At 46.4% G+C, this 16,475-nt stretch overlaps 1 protein-coding gene across 6 annotated transcripts in view; it reads right to left on the bottom strand.

The window, feature by feature from the left end:
* MUC16 (mucin 16, cell surface associated) overlaps positions 1 to 16,475 on the bottom strand; it is a 111,268-nt gene that overhangs the window by 49,113 nt on the left and 45,680 nt on the right. For 5 of the 6 annotated variants that reach the window (XM_045084506.1, XM_045084519.1, XM_045084516.1 and 2 more), the window contains exons 9-23: positions 15,345 to 15,469; positions 15,184 to 15,251; positions 13,109 to 13,281; positions 10,350 to 10,385; positions 10,050 to 10,115; positions 9,206 to 9,336; positions 9,034 to 9,101; positions 7,860 to 8,032; positions 5,159 to 5,194; positions 4,851 to 4,916; positions 3,604 to 3,728; positions 3,442 to 3,509; positions 1,271 to 1,443; positions 633 to 668; positions 364 to 429 (exon numbers count right to left, since the gene is read on the bottom strand). In XM_045084506.1, the coding sequence (XP_044940441.1) occupies positions 364 to 429; positions 633 to 668; positions 1,271 to 1,443; positions 3,442 to 3,509; positions 3,604 to 3,728; positions 4,851 to 4,916; positions 5,159 to 5,194; positions 7,860 to 8,032; positions 9,034 to 9,101; positions 9,206 to 9,336; positions 10,050 to 10,115; positions 10,350 to 10,385; positions 13,109 to 13,281; positions 15,184 to 15,251; positions 15,345 to 15,469 (1,410 nt within the window). The remainder of the gene's footprint in view (positions 1 to 363; positions 430 to 632; positions 669 to 1,270; positions 1,444 to 3,441; positions 3,510 to 3,603; positions 3,729 to 4,850; positions 4,917 to 5,158; positions 5,195 to 7,859; positions 8,033 to 9,033; positions 9,102 to 9,205; positions 9,337 to 10,049; positions 10,116 to 10,349; positions 10,386 to 13,108; positions 13,282 to 15,183; positions 15,252 to 15,344; positions 15,470 to 16,475) is intronic. The other variant, XM_045084531.1, reaches the window with a different exon arrangement.

Below are 16,475 nucleotides of genomic sequence, written 5' to 3'. Positions count from 1 at the left end.
TTCCCCCCTCTGCCTGGCCCAGGTCACATGTCCTTTCATATGCCCAGTATGACAGTATCTGTCATACTGTATTCCCTGCTAGCTCCAGGGATGTGTGCTTCCAAGCGTTTTCATTCAACCTTCACAGTGACCTTGTAAAGTATGATTATTCCACTTGGCAAGTAAAGACACTGAGAGGGTCAGGCAATTGTCCTAGGTCCGCACAGCTGGACAGATGAGGAGGACACAGTCTCTGCTTTTGAGGAGTTCAGACCAGGGGAGCCCATGGCGGCTCCAGATTCCCTCACTGCAGCTTTTCTCTTTAAAACTTCCCGATCTAGCTTTGAGCTTCCCTACAAGGACCTAGAGAGACAAGTCGCCTACCTGTGTAGCTGGAGAAGTGGGTTGGCACCACCGAGGTCCTTGGAAAGAGCACGGGGGTCACGGCAGCTAAGGATAAACAGTCTGGAGTAAGAATGGCGATTCTGAGCGGGGTGTCCTACTTATCCATCTATAGCCACTGAATGTAGGAGGAACTGGGTAAGACTGCCAGGTCTCCTGGCTTCTTCTCTGTCCCAGGCCCTGGAGTAGGGGGTCAGTGGTTGTTCACCAGCAGGTCAGATCATATGGTCATTAGGGCTGTGGGTACTCACCACTGGGTGTGGGGGCCGAGGTCCGGTGGTTGTAACCTGAAAAGAGAAAAGGAGACAGAACTGGAATGCAGGCATGGGAGGGAGGTCCAAGATGTAGCCTAAATCCCACCAGCTCCTACCCCCAACGAAGACTTCAAATCTACACAGATCAACAATTGTGATTCAGGGGTAACTCTTATCTTCTTCCTAAAAGGCTGAGAAATCAAAGATCCAGTCCCCTGTCTTCATGAGCTTACAATTTATTTGGGTAGACAAATATACCAGTGCTTCTAGAAATGGGCTTGCCAACTGTGCTTTTCAGGGTCCCGAAGGGATTTTGAGATATTGACAGGAAGAAAGATGGCCAGATGCTTGAATTGTCATTGACTTCAGCCAAAGGGATATCCTCTTTCATCAGTCTAGATAAAGACTTTGTGGCCCAGACAAGTATATAAATCACAGCCCTGAAATGCAGGGATACAAAGGGATGGAGGGGGTTTGCAAACTGGAGGGCCTCTGGGGGTCCTTGACTAATCAGGGGACATTGCTCAGGTGGAAAAGGATACATGTGACAGGCCCGAGGGCCAAGTGGAGAGTCCACGTCCCTTCCTGGGAGCAGATTCTCTGCTTCAACTCGTGGTTACAAAAAGGTTGCTCACCATTGACATAGAGGCTGTTCTTGTCCAGGGTAAAGGAGCCCAGCTGGGTGACAGCATGGGTCTGCTGGCTCAGCTCCCAGTACAGCTTCTCTCTGTCTAGCTTAGGGCCCGCAGGGTCAGGATGGTAAGTACAAACAGCATCAACTCTGGTCGCTGCTCCCTTTTTCTCAGGTCTGGGCGGGGAATGACACGGGAAAGAGAAGGTGGGGATTCCAGACAAGGGCCCTGAAAAGCCTCCCTGAGGGAGGGGACAGTGAAAGCTGGAGGACCGGTGGGCAACCTGGAATGGCCTTGGTACTGGAGGGGGACTGGAAATGAATAGGACAACCAAGGTCCCAGACAGAGCACAGAGGACGCAGCATCTCCAAATGCTGATGTTTGTGCTGAGATCTGAGATGAAAATCATAAAAAGGCAACCTATCCACTAACAATAGGCGCATGATGGAAGAGACTCAGACAAAGTGAAAAAAAAAAAAAAAAAAAAAAAGCAATGTCAAGTTGCTTAAGGACCAGCTCTGCTGTTCAGTTGCTGGGTGACTCTGAGTAAGTCTCTCATCCTCTCTGGGTCTCATTTTTTTTCATCTATCAAATGACCAGGACAGACCTCATAGCACTAGTGAGTGCTCAAAAAAAGACAGCTATTTTTATTAGGCATTAATAGGTCCAAAGTTTTGGTGTGAATGGACATTGCAGTGAGAGAGACTGAGCCTTTTGAAAGAAACAGTGAGGCCAAGCAGCCAGCCTAGGGTGGAGATGGGTATGAGCCCAAGCAGCATCCCAGAGCCAGAGAGATATCACGGCCAGTGGAAAGGGAAGGCACAGCATCATGGTGGAGGATAGTGGCGTCTTTGGAGCTGAGGGCATTCCATCCTCAGACAAAAGGCCAGTGACTGGAAGATCTCACACAAGAGCTAAGGTGACCCGAATGTACATGTGGGGGTTATTCTCAGCACTTTGGTCTAGGAAAGGTCATGAATAATTCACTACATGTTCTCTATATGTTAGTTCCTTTGCTAAGCACCTTCCATTTTGATCCTCATTATGCCCACAGAACTGGCCACAGATTCTTCAATCAGAAGTGGAGTCTGTTTCTCCATCTCTTGAATCTGGACTTGGCCACCGGACTGACACTGGCCAATGGACATTCACAAAACTGATGCAAGCAGAGGCTTGGAAAGCATGTGTGCAAAAGAGCTTGTCATTTCTTGCTGCTCTGGGGACTCTGAGCATGTGAATGAGCCCAAGCTAGCCTGCTGGAGGATGAGACAACATGGGGGAGAACCAAGGTAGCCCAGCCAGCAGCTGACAGCAGGTGCAGGAACGAGCCTTGTCTGAGATCAGGTGAGCCAGCTTAGGCGGGAGAATCTCCCAGCAGAATCTAGAACAAATCACCATCCAGTAGAATCACCGACTAAAATTGTTGTGCACGGAAGCAAACTGAGACACTCCAATTGATAGGTGAGGAGGCTAGGCACAGAGATGTTAAGTAACTTGGAGGGGCCACACAGCCTGGAAGTAGGGGAGCTAGGCTTGTCAGACTCTAGCTAAAACTATATAACCACTGTTCATTACTACTCAGTGATCCCAAGTCTACCTCTGAGAGGTCAGAAAGCAGGACTTGGCCAGGGGACAGTACAAGGGAGGGTTGGCTAGGTATTCAGGGCAAGTCAATCGTTAGCTAAAATGTGACATAAGGATGAGAGAGAATCATGCATCCCCTAGAGCAAGGTTTCTCAACCTTGGCATTGTGCATATTTTGGGTCAGATCAATCTTGGCCCTGGGAGACTGTCCTCTACCTTGTAGAATCTTAAGCAGCATCCCTGACCCCACTCAGTAGATGTCAGTAGCAACTCCCACCCTTGAGGTGTGACAACAGATAATGTCTCCAGACATCACCACCCTGGGAGGGAAATCACTCCTGACTGAAAACTAGGGCTCTCTTGTGGTAAAGCCAGCATGACTGACTAGTTATTTTCTTGATGGGTCCCAGAAGGATGATCTTTCTGAAAAGTTCAACCTTGTCACCTGGGAAGGAGAGTCTGAGAAGATCCTGCATTTTCTGGTTAGAAACACAATGTGACACAGACGGGTCAAGCTATCCCTGGGATGGTGGCCCAGCTCATGGTGCCCCCTCTGCACATTGCCTGCATGTGGACCCTGGAGTTCTCACCTGAGCAACGACAACCTGCAGCCGTAATAGAGAGGCCCAATACTGCTGTTCTGGAACAAGGGTTTGAGCTGGGGATGAAAGATGTGCAGGTCAGTAGATGGGCCGAGGGGCTGGGCAGAACAAAAGTGGGCACTGGAGGGTAGGCATTGGAGGGACTTTCACCAGACGATTCAAGGTCCTCTCTGTGGAATTGAATAGCTGAGATCCTGGGGATCCCATGTCCTCTGTGTAGCGCAGGCTGGTGATGGTGAAGTTGAGGGTGAAGGGTACCAGAGACAGGCTCACACCTGCAGCCAGAAAGGGAGAGAGCGGGTTCACTATGACCTCTGGATGGGATCGCTGTAAGTGGCAGATCCAGGGTTATCACCCCGTCTGTGTCAGCCTTGCATCCAGCCAGACTTACAGATGGGGAGGGGCCTCTCTACGGGATGGATGCTTTTTTCCACCTGATGTTTCTAAAGGCAAACCTTTGGTAGACATTTTGGGTGGGGGGTGGGGAGGAAAGGAGCAAAGCCACTCTGCTGCCCCCTGGGGGTGGAGATCTTGTACAGTCTTCTTTTTTAAAAAAACTTATTTTTAAAAAAAATTTTCAGTGTTCCAGAATTCATCGTTTATGCACCACACCCAGTGCTCCATGCAATACATGCCCTCCTTAATACCCACCACCAGGCTCACTCCACCTCCCACCCCCCCGCCCCTCCAAAACCCTCAGACTGTTTCTCAGAGTCCACAGTCTCTCATGGATCGTCTCCCCCTCCGATTTCCCTCAACTCTCTTCTCCTCTCCATCTCTTCTGATTTTGCCATGAGAGAATGTGCGGCTGCCTGAGTGGTCAAGCCTGTTCCCTGTGTGAGTGATTCCTGCCTTAGTTCCATTAAGCCATCTTTGGAGACTGGAGTATAGGTGGGCTGATCACATTTCCTGGTGTCCCCTGGACAGTCATATGGCTCTCATGTAAATATTAATTTCAACCTTCCCTTTCTTTGTCAAAAGTGTCCCCCAAACCAATGAAACAAACAAAAAAACAAGTATATGGTCATCCTGGGGTTAGGGTATGAAGAATCAAAAGGCCACAGGTCTGAAACTGTGGGATGAAGAATCAAAAGGCCACAGGTCTGAGTGACTATACCCTTTACAAATTTCATCTGAAGAACACCAATTGTGTGCTAGCCTTTGCACCAGGCACTTTATCTCAGATTACCCTCACCACAATCCTGAGAGTGATCTCCAGGAAGGGCTAGTAAAAAGTCCATACAGAGATTACGACACTAGAACAGACAAGTGTCTGATGTGGCCAAAGCTTAAAGATTGAGAGAGACAGTGAGTAGAACAGGCTGAGGCCAGGTGGCTGAGGGCAACCAGACCATGTAGAATTGCAGTTTCTCAGGTCCCAGAGAGCAGACTCCTACCTGTAGAGCTGAGGATGGGGGCCAGAGTTGTGGAAGATTCGGGAGAGAATGTGGAAATCATTGGAGCTGAGAAAAAAGAACATGGGAAAAATTATTAAGTCTCATCCTGAAGGAATGTGGACAGAAGCTGTTGATTAGAATTTGGGTTTCTGTTTGGACTCAGAGAAAAACCCTGGGTGGGTTGGGACTCCTCTGAGTCTATGGCTGGACACTTAGGGAGGGAGCACTGGAAGCTTCTTTCCAGAAGAATGTGCTTTGGGGAATAAGGGTCCACTGGGCACTGAAATTTCACAGTCTTGAATACTCACTGCTGATGGTAGGGGTCCAGTACCGATGGTTATAACCTGCATAAAGGAGTAAAGGACTGTTATAATGGGTAAGAGTTAAGGAGGGGGTAGAAGGTAGACCTAGAGACAAAATTCATTGACAAACTTGCTGAGATTTATAAATGAACAATAATGGCTACATTTTATTCCGTGCCATTATGTGCTTTGTCCTTTGCAAATAATGATGAACATCATCACTGTTATTATTGCCAAAAGAAAAATACAATAGTAGAGCTGTCCCTATTTATTGGGAATGTACTACGCACCAGAAATAACACTAAACAACACACAACAAGGAAATGGGGCAAATTTACAAACAAGTGTGTTCCAAGTCTTATCCGTGTCCTCTCAATCCACAAAAATAACTTAATCCTTGCTCTCTCGGCTTCCCGCCCTTCACAAAATTTTGTGATAATATGACTTTGTCTTTCTAGCTTAGTTTCTGGGTTTTCTTTCATGTGTGTGATGTAGAAGGGATAAAGTTGTGGCAGGTTGAGAGGGTGGTCTGTGGAGGGCAACAAGATGGAGGAGGGGGAATGTATGTGTGATTTGCAATATTAGAGGAACTTTGGAAAAGGACTAGGAGAATGAACATGAGAAGAGAATTGGAGGTCAGATGGATGGTATAAAAATTGGAGTTTGAAAAGAATTGGGGAAGAGAGAATTTTTCATGAGTGTTTCTCTGAGTCATGGTCATCTCCTTGGATGCTTTGTGAGTGGTGGGAGAAAGACCGGACCCAGAGGAACCCTGTGATTTACTTGGGTTATTCCTGAACTCTCTCGTTTGGCCACCAGGACAATTCTGCATGGTATGTGTATTTGTTCCATTCTGAAAATGTGATATTAAAGCCTTGAGAGGTTGCAAAGCATGTCCAATGTCACGTAAAACAGAGATCTGTCACTCACCAATTGTCACACTGTTAACCATTGCTTTAAGGAAATCTGCACGTTGATACAGAGGAGAAATAACTAATCAAGCATTAGGTTAGATTGTTAGGCTAGAGGTCATTCATGTCCTTTACTGTTCTGAGATTGGAGGCTTTCTCTATCTGCATGGTCTGCAGTGTTGCCTTGGGGCTAAGAACTTGGAGTATAGATTCAATCCTGGGGCTGTTTGAATCTTGACTCTCTCATGCATGATGGCTAAATTATCTCAGGCAAATGACTTCCTGTCTGAATGCAAGATGGCTCTCTCAGCAAAAATGGCTATAAAAACTCAAAGGGTTTTGGGTAAGATTAATAGGAGATAATACAAATGAAGATTTTATCACAATTCCTGGCACATAAGAATGTTCTGGTAAGAATTAGCCACAACTGGGGCACCTGGGTGGCTCAATGGGTTAAACCTCTGTCTTTGGCTCAGGTCATGATCTCAGGGTCCTGGAATCAAGCCCCACTTCTGGATCCCTGCTTTTCCTTCTCACTCTGCCTGCTGCTCTCCTGCTTGTGCGCTCTCTCTCTCTATGTCAAATAAATAAATAAATAGAATCTTTTTTAAAAACAAAAGAACTGGCCACAATTACAGTTACTGTTCTCACTGTGAGCATTGCTCTTAGGAGCATTGTGGTCAATGATGTTGCATACGTGGTTATTACTCATGGAGTACATGCTCAGGATGATGTTATCTCATGAAGTGTGTATAGCTCTGACTGGCCTGTGGGAACTCAGAACATTGGTTGTCAAGATGGAGAGAATGACGCGGGTGAGGGCCGGCATGGTCCCTAGCTGCCCATTCAGAAATCTTAGCCACAGAGTTCTGCATCACCTACTTCTTTTTGTTTTTAATTTTTAATTTTTAAAATTTCTTTTCAGTGTATCAGAATTCATTGTTTATGCACCACACCCAGTGCTCTACGCAAAATGTGTCCTCCATAATACCCACCACTGGGCTCACCCAACTTCCCACCTCCCCGCCCCTTCAAAACCCTCAGATTGTTTTTCAGAGTCCATAGTCTCTCATGGCTCATCTCCTCCTCCAATTTCCCTCCACTCCCTTCTCCTCTCCATCTCCCCATGCACCACCCACTTCTTTCCTTGGAGTCTGCACACTCCAGTTAGGCTCCTCTGGGAAGCAGTGGAAATAAGGAGGAAGAAAGATGTCAACCAGGAGGTGAAAAGAGAAAGGAAATCAGCTTCTCAGGGTGTGTTAAGCATTAAAAAATGAGTCCCCAAGGAAAGGCTAGGTTTGTTGGGGCACCTGGGTGGCTCAGTGGTTTAAGCCTCTGCCTTTGGCTCAGGTCATGCAGGGTCCTGGGATCAAGCCCTGCATTGGGCTCTCTGCTCAGCAGAAAGCCTGCTTCCTTTCCTCTCTTTATGCCTACTTGTGATCTCTGTCTGTCAAATAAATAAATAAATAAAATATTAAAAAAAAAAGAAAGGCTAGGTTTGCATCAGAAGTATATATACATTTGTACACAGCAATTTCTCAAACCCAGCATTATGGATAATTTAGCTTCGTTAATTCTTCATGGTGGAGGGCTGTGTTATGTATTCTGGGATGTTTTGCAGCACCCCTGGTCTCTACCCACTAGATGTCCCTGGTACCACTCCAATTATGTCATGCCAATATCAATATCTCCAGACATCGCCAATATCCCCGGGGGAGCGGAATCAGCACAGTATATGGTGTACGGGTATAAGGAAGCGTGGGACTAGAGACCCCAGCTGCAGCACAGACACTCACCATTGACATAGAGACTGTCTCTGTCCAGGGTGTAGGTGCCCAGCCGTGTGACACTGTGGGTCAACTGACTCAGCTCCTGGTACAATTCTTCTCTGTTCAGCCTGGGGCTCATGGGGTCAGGACGGTAGGTGCAGATGGCATCCACTCCAGTTGCTGCTCCATCCTTCTCAGTCCTAGGGTGGTGGGACATGGGAATAGAGGCCTCCTGAGATGTGGGAGACTCATGTGCTTCATTCATCTCTCACCTTCAGCTTGCTGCCCCTGGCCCCAGCCTTGGTTTGATGATTTTTTTTTTTAACTGGGTCTGGTCTGGTTCCTCATATGCATTCTTTTCTGGGACCTTTTCATCTAGGATGAGCCAAACATGTGTAGCCAAACATGTGGAAACATCCTGGACCTTCCCCTGTCCTTGGTACCCCCCACCCCCACATCCAAGCAACATCCAGGTCCAGCTCAACATCTCACTGGTTTCCCCACCTCTTGTCCCATCCTCACATCAAATTTTCTCATCCCTGTATCTACCAATGAACTACTTAAAATAAATGACATCACGTCAAAGCTCTGCTCACAACTCCATGGTTGACCACAGATCTGAGAGAGATGCCATCCCTTGAAATACCTTTGCCAAAGTTTCCTCTGGCGAGTGCTCATTCAGCTCAGGCATTACCTTTTCTAGACTGTCTCCACTCAGCTCCCTCACAATGAGCTAAAAGTCCAGCCTGCAGGTTCCTATGACCTCCACATAGTGCTTTATCATTGTACTAATCCTGTTCCTATTATGGTTTTAAGTCCATATGGCTGTTTTCCTCCCTATACTGTGGGTACCTTGAAGGAAGGGCCTGTGACGTTGGTGCCCTTAGCACCTGTCATAGAGCATGGCCTGAGGTACCTCATTTCATGTCTGTCCAATGAGTCAGGGCTGCCCCTTCTGGCCAATGAGTATGAATGTTCCATGGCTCTGCTTCTCCAAGTAATTTAAGACCTTTATTTGATAGCAACCTCTTTCAGGAAGCCCTCTCTGATACACTCAGGCAGAGGGCATGCCGCCCACCTGAATTCCTGGAAGGTCCCAGTCATTTATGATTCTTCTAGTTGCTATGTTCAGGTCTTTTCCTTCAGGTGAACTTGCCTGTGACAGTGCAAGCCTTCATGTTTTAAGGGAGGGAAGTCTCACCTGAGCAAGGTCAGTCTGCAACCAGAGTACAGTGGGCTGATACTGGTGTTCTTGAACAAGGGACCAAGCTGGGGAGGAATAAGAGAGAGGTGAGAAGGAGGGCCTGAAATGACTGGGCGGGGGGGCAGGGTAAGGACAAGGCAGGCCGGGGAAGGCACTGTCAGGCTCTTACCAGGCGATTCAGGGCCCTCTCAGTGGAGTTGAACTTAATGGAGCCTGGGCGCCTCATGTCTGGGGTGCAGAGCAGGTTGGTGATGGTGAAGTTGAGGGTGAATGGCACCAGTTCAGGACCCACACCTGCAGCTGGAGGGAGAGAGAGGGGAGACCCATCACAGTCTTAGGCCTGACCTGTACATTAGGAGGAGGAGACTAGTGCCGTCTCTCTGTCCATAGTATCTAGTAGGTGAAGCCTGAGATATCCTATCTGGGATACATTCCATCCTCAGTTAGCCAAGGGAGGAGAGTTCCATGTTAGCTGTGTCATGTCGGTTCAAAAGGAAACCTCAATCTGCTCATCTCAGAGTGTCCAAAGGCTGACCTGTCATTGACATTTTGGTGGGAAGAAGAGGGGCCAAGTCTTTTGTGCTCAGACCTTGGACCACAAACCCTTGAGCAGCCAAGAAATCCAAATAGTAGTTATTTCCACGAAGGAAGTGATCATAGATATAGAATAGAGATTAGATCCCATCTATGTGTGGAATTTCCCTATCTATGTGGGGGAATGCTACTCTATAGGAAGAGGTATGAGCAAAAGGTTGGCCAACCTGAATCTGAAGGACAAAGAGAAATCAGGAACAGAGCTGAGTTGCCATTACAATGAGAGAAAGGCCCTGAGGATGGAAGGATGCTTGGTCCCTGGAAGAACAGAAATGAGGCTGGTGTGGCCAGAGATGAGAGAGCAAGGGAGACAGTGGGACAGGCTGGGGCTGCATGGGAAGAAGCGTCCAGATGACACAGGCATTTCTCAACCATAACAGGAGTTGAAGCTTCCTGGGACTCAGAGGTTAGACTCCTACCTGTAGAGCTGGGGGTGGGAGGTAGAGAAGTAGGAAGTCCTGGAGAGAATGTAGAAGTCATCGGAGCTGAGGGAATGAAAGAATACAGCATGAATGTACATTATTGGGCCCAATCATGAAGGAGTGAGATGATGAGAGGACAGGGCTGTTGACAGGAGCTGGCATATCTAGTGGGTGGTCTGGAGCTGCTCTGGGGTTGAGAACCTGGGGGTGGTGGATACTTCCTCCCCAGTCCCCGGGATCCGGTGTAGGGAGGAAGTGTCCCAGGGGTTCAGGGACATCTGGGCCCTCATGACTTACGGCTGGTGGTGGAGATCCAGTACTGAGGGTTATAACCTGTGGAGAGAGGAAGAGTAAGCTGATGGGAAAAAGGCTAAGAAAAAGGCTAAGAAAAATGTGAGGGGTATGACTTGAAACACAAAACACAAAACACAAATCTTCTCGAGTGCTTTCTCTGGGACTCATCAACTCATTGAGTTAACTATCTCATACTTCATTGCTCACATCTGTGTTGTCCTCAAGATCATCAACTGCAAAGACAATGATCAAAATACCCCTCATCTTATGGGGGTTCACTAGGGGCCTGGGACAATATCAACCTCGCCAAATGAGTACAGCAACAAAAACTTTATGAGAGTGTTTCCAGCCTTATTTGTGTTTTCTCTGCCAATTAAATATAACTTTTTCCTTGGTCTCTGAGTTTTTCCTACTACCCCACTCTTCAGGTCTTTGACGTAGTTCCTGGACTTCTGTAATGTTGAACTGAGATCATGAGCATGAGAGAGTGAGGCAGACAGGCAGAGGTGGGAGTCAACCAGAGAGTATAAAGTTGGAGTGGGAGAGGGAATTGGGGAAAAGAGGGTTTGAATAAGTATGGCTTTGGATCATGGACTGCTCCTCTCTGATGCTCTGTTAGGAATGCAAGTAAAACTTAGACCTATTTTATATTTGGTGGTATGATTGTGTTTCTTCAAATGAAACTGTTCTTTGAGACTGGACCTAGTAGAAAGAGCCCTGAGGTTTACTTAGATTATTCCGGTTTTTATCTCATTTGACCTTTAAAATAATCTTAAATGATGTTTTTTAAAAATTCCATTCTAAAAATAGACAATTGAAGCCTAGAGAGGTTGCATGGCTTGCCCAGGGCCACAGGATGAGCAAAAAAATAGGACCAAGGCTTAAAGAAAGACCTATAAATCACCCAAACCCACACTGTCAGCTACAGCTTTAAGTAATTCTATTGTAATATAATACAGGTCTTAATCCAGATAGAAAGACACTGTCAAAGGCAATGTAGTGGAGACATAATTAATTAAGCATTAGTTTAAGTTGTTGTATTAGGGGCTCCTAGATATGCCTTTCCATCCTGAGATTTGAGGCTTGTTCTAGTTGGGTTCATCTTCAGTGTAGCCTAGTAGTGAAGGGGCCTCTTGGGGGCCTTAGAGCCAAATTAGGGTTCGAGTTCTGTTGCTAACTCTCCTATTAACTGTCTGATCTTGGAAAAGTAGATTTCCCTGCTTGACCCTTGCTTACTCCTCTGTAAAATACACAAAATATACATAATACATCATAGAGTGTTGGACAGGATTGGCAAAACATAATATATACAATGTTCGGGATCACAGGCATCCCTCAACAAATATTAGCCTTTGGTATAGGTGTTAGTGTGGGCTTGTTGCTAAGAGCATTGTTGAGGGATTTATTGCTAAAAAACATTGCTAACATCTGTTGTTTGATTCTTAGGTGGGGTACAGTCTGGCTGGCCTCTGGAGGATGAGTGAAAGGCTACAGACTGTCATAACAGAGAGAAGCAAATCAGTTACCACCTTGGGAACTCGTTGCCTGTTGGGGAGGAGTGAAACTCCAACAGCCACTGTAGGCTTGCTTTACTCTCTTCCTTCCCTGATGGCCTCATGCTTCAGTTGGGTTTCTGTGAAAGGTCATTTCAGTGAAGAAGACTATGCAGGGAGCCTTTATTTTTAGACCTTGGAAGTTGTCCTGTGAGCCCTAGGTGTTGTATGAAAGTGTTGAATCACTATCCTGTACACCTGAAACTAATAAAACACTGTCTGTTAACTAACTGGAATTAAAAAAAAAACTTAAATAAGTTAAAAATAAATACTAGTAAGTAGTTGGGGGAAATTGGAGGGGAAGATGAACCATAAGAGACTATGGACTCTGAAAAACAATCTGAGGGTTTTGAAGGGGCGGGGGGAGGGTGGGAAGTTGGGTGAGCCAGGTGGTGGGTATTATGGAAGACACGTATTGCATGGAGCACTGGGTATGGTGCATAAGCAATGAATTCTGGTACACTGAAAAGAAATTTAAAAAATTAAAAATTAAAGAAAATACTAGTAGGACTTAGAGACAAATTAACTGACCATGGAATGTAGTGAAGACAAATTTATCAGCATTCATGAGAAGGGTTGTAACAGAAAAGGTGAGGATAGGCAAAGGAAGTGACATCAGCCAAGAAAACTTCACATTAATGAAATTTTCAGAGATCACTTACCATAGTGAAAGCACACAGGGTAAAATGCTAGAATCGGATCAAAACTTAGAAAGTAATATGACAATTCACCCTGGCATAGAAAAAGGTATGCTCTGTATTGTACATCCTGTGAAAGAAGAAGGTTCCTAAGAATTCCCCCCCCCAACCTTTCCATTCTCAAAGTTTCTAATATTTAAAATGACAGGGTACAGAATAAATATTAGTTTTATAAGAAAGAAAGAAAGAAAAAGAAAAGGCAAGGAGAAGAGGAAGGAGGAGGAGGAGGGGAGGAAGGAGAGGAAGAAGAAAGGGAAGAAGAAGAAAGGGAAGGAGAAGAGGATGAGGAAGGAGAAGAATGAATGAATGAAGGAAGGAAGGAAGGAAGGAAAGAAGGAAGGAAGGATAGGAGGAAGGAAGGTTGCTTTGTCGGTGTTCTGATGGAAGAGAATTTCCCTCTGAAAATTCTAGGTTGGCCCAAAATTATGAACACAAGTCCTGAGAAATTTCACTTCAAGGAGATCCCATCTGGGGCTCAGGAGGAGACTCCAACAGCAATGGAGGTACTCACCATTGACCCAGAGACTGTCCCTGTCCAGGGTGTAAGGGCCCAGCAGAGCGACACCCTGGGTCTGCTGACTTAGCTCCCAGTACAGCCGCTCTCTGTCCAGCCTAAAGCCTGTGGGATCTGGGTGGTAGGTGCAGACTGCATCCATTCTGGTGCTTGTTCCATCCTTTTCAGCCCTGGGGAAGGAAGGACACGGGAATAGGGATGTTCCAAAACACTTGAGGACCGGTCACTCTTGACGATTGTACCCCTTGGTATTTATGTTAGCGGCCTTCTTGGGGTTTCATCTGCTGTCTCAAACATATCTTTTTCTCTTTTATTTGGGGATCCAGACCTCCCAACCTTAAGTGTTCTTCAGGGCTACTCTGCACCTAAGTTTCTTCTTTCATTTCCCAAAATTTTTATTAATTGGTTCATGCTCATTGTTTCAAGTACCAGCACCTAGTACAGTTCCTGTCCACGCAAGAATGTAAGTACAGATAGCGTCCTCTCCAGGAGCTGAGTCCTGCTTGGGCCATAAGATTGGGGGTGTGGAGCTCCCAGGGAGGAAATGAGAATCCTGAGCCCAGGCGGCATGTGGAAGGGAACAGCAAAGGACAGAAGACCTTAGAGGAGGTGAGTGAGGCACTTGTGACATTGTGCAAGAACCATCATGGAGCCTGAAGGGAAGACTTTGTTTCAAGTTGGTGGATCCCAAGGCTGAGGTCAACCCCTCAAGAGCACCTTTGGAGTAGGTGACCAAGTTTAGGAAAAAAACCAGAGAAAATGAATTAAGAGGTGAGAAGGGGAACCCTCTTACACTGTTGGTGGGAATGCAAGTTGGTGCAGCCACTTTGGAGAACAGTGTGGAGATTCCTCAAGAAATTGAAAATAGAACTTCCCTATGACTCTGCAATTGCACTCCTGAGTATTTACCCCAAAGATACAGATGTTGTGAAAAGAAGGGCCATCTGTACCCCAATGTTTATAGCAGCAATGGCCACGGTCGCCAAACCATGGAAAGAACCAAGATGCCCTTCAATGGATGAATGGATAAGGAAGATGTGGTCCATATACACTATGGAGTATTATGCCTCCATCTGAAAGGATGAATACCCAACTTTTGTATCAACATGGACGGGACTCGAAGAGATTATGCTGAGTGAAATAAGTCAAGCAGAGGGAGTCAATTATCATATGGTTTCACTTATTTGTGGAGCATAACAAATATCATGGAGGACAAGGGGTGTTGGAGAGGAGAAGGGAGTTGGGGTAAATTGGAGGGGGAGGTGAATCATGAGAGACTATGGACTCTGAAAAACAATCTGAGGGGTTTGAAGTGGTGGGGGGGGTTGGGGTACCAGGTGGTGGGTACTATAGAGGGCACGGATTGCATGGAGCACTGGGTGTGGTGAAAAAATAATGAATACTGTTTTTCTGAAAATAAATAAATTAATTTATTTAAAAAAAGAGGTGAGAAGGGACAATGTGGTTCAAAAATACTTAAAAAATTAAAAAAAAATTTTTTAAAGATCTTATTTATTTATTTGACAGAGAGAGAGAGAGAGAGAGAGAGAGAGATTGATCTCAAATAGGCAGAGAGGTAGGCAGGGGCGGGGGGGAGCAGAGAGCCTGTTGAGCAGAGAGCCCAATAGGGGGCTCGATCCCAGGACCCTGAGATCACGACCTAGGCCAAAGGCAGAGGCTCAACCCACTGAGCCACCCAAGAACCCCTCAAAAATACTGTTCTTCTGAATTTAAGCTGAACCTACAGTGACTGACCCAAAGCAGGGACCTTACAGGAAGAAAGACCCTCTTCTTCCTTTGCCTGCGAATTCTTGCTACTGTCCATGCTATTCAAAGCATAGTAGTATTACCACTACTTTGTAGATAAAGTGATTGAAGAACAGAGAGGTTATGCAACTTGCCCAAGATCACAGACCTAGCAAATGGGAGAGCAAGGGTTCAAACCCAGACACTTTGGATTCACCTTGATATGCTGCGTCTTGGCAAAGGCCCAAGGCTGCAGTTGACTGGGATATGAGGGAGCAAGAAGAGAGAGAATTGGGTTTCTGTAGGTGCTTTGGAGGACGCCTTACCTGAGCAAGGTCAGCCTGCAGCCAGCATAGAGGGAACCAATGCTGCTGTTTTTGAACAAAGTCCTGAGCTGGGAACAAAAGAGAGGGTGATGAGCTGGAGGGCCAAGACTTTGGGGTGTGGCAGGCTTGGGACAAGGTGAGCATTGGCAGGAGACTCTCACCAGGTGCTGCAGGTTTCTCTCAGTAGCATTGAATATCTCAGAGCCTGAGTTTTCCATGTCCTCTGTGTAGTACAGGTTGGTGACGGTGAAGTTGACAGTAAAAGGCACCAAGATAGGAACTGCAGCTGTAGTGGTAGGAAGAGAAAATGAGCCCAGTCCTAAGTCAGGCCTGGGTTGAGGGTGGGAGGGAAGGCTCCAAGGGCACATGTTAACTCCAGCACAGAGCTGGGGTTTGGCCTAGACTGGCTTTCTATTCAAGACCCTCCCACATAGGGTGAGCAACCATCCCATTTTTCCCAGTATGACGTGAGTTCCTGGGATGCCGACATCCAGGTGGAAAAGTGACACAGTCTTGGAAAAACCAGGATGAGTTGGTCATCCTACTCCTACTTCCCTTTCGCTCTTATCATTTCAGTACACAGTAGCACCTGCCTCTCTTCAACCTGGGGGAATGAACAGGCCCAGGGAGTACCCCCACTAGCAATGATTGATGGGAGTTGGTGGGTAAATACCCCAGCTCCCTTATTAGCCCCCCTCACCCCACAGAGAGGATGACTCCAGAGTTCCTGTTCTACACATTCTCCCAGGGTCTCCTCCAGCCTCCAGAACTGTTAAATTTCTATTGTTCAAGGTACCCAGTGTTTGGAAGTTCATTACTGTTGCCTAATGAACTAGTACATCACATGACTGAGCAGTTCTTTCTCTAGGTATGCACCCCAAAGAACTGGAAACAGGGGCTCAGATACATGCACACCCACATTCACAGCAGCATTATCTGCAGTAGCCAAAAGATGGAAACAGTCTGAGTGTCCATCAACAGATGAACAGATAAAATGTGGTCCATCCATACAATGGAGTATCATTCATCTGTAAACAGAAATGTTCTGATTTCTGATACACACTATGACATGATGACATTGTACTCAGTGAAATAAGCCACACACACACACACACACACACACACACACACACACACACACACTATGTGATTCCACATATACGAGATATCTAAAATAGGCAAACTGACAACAGAAGTGAATTAGAGTTACCAGGGGCTGAGAGGAGTGGGGAAGGAAAGCTAAAGTCTAATGGGTACACAGATCCTGTCTGGGGTGAAAAAACGTTCTGGAG

Source organism: Mustela putorius, unplaced genomic scaffold, assembly GCF_011764305.1.
Source record: "Mustela putorius furo isolate JIRA1106 unplaced genomic scaffold, ASM1176430v1.1 tig00000095_pilon_pilon_pilon, whole genome shotgun sequence".
NCBI classification, from domain to species: Eukaryota; Metazoa; Chordata; class Mammalia; order Carnivora; family Mustelidae; genus Mustela; species Mustela putorius.
This window is presented reverse-complemented; position numbering and strand designations above follow the sequence as displayed.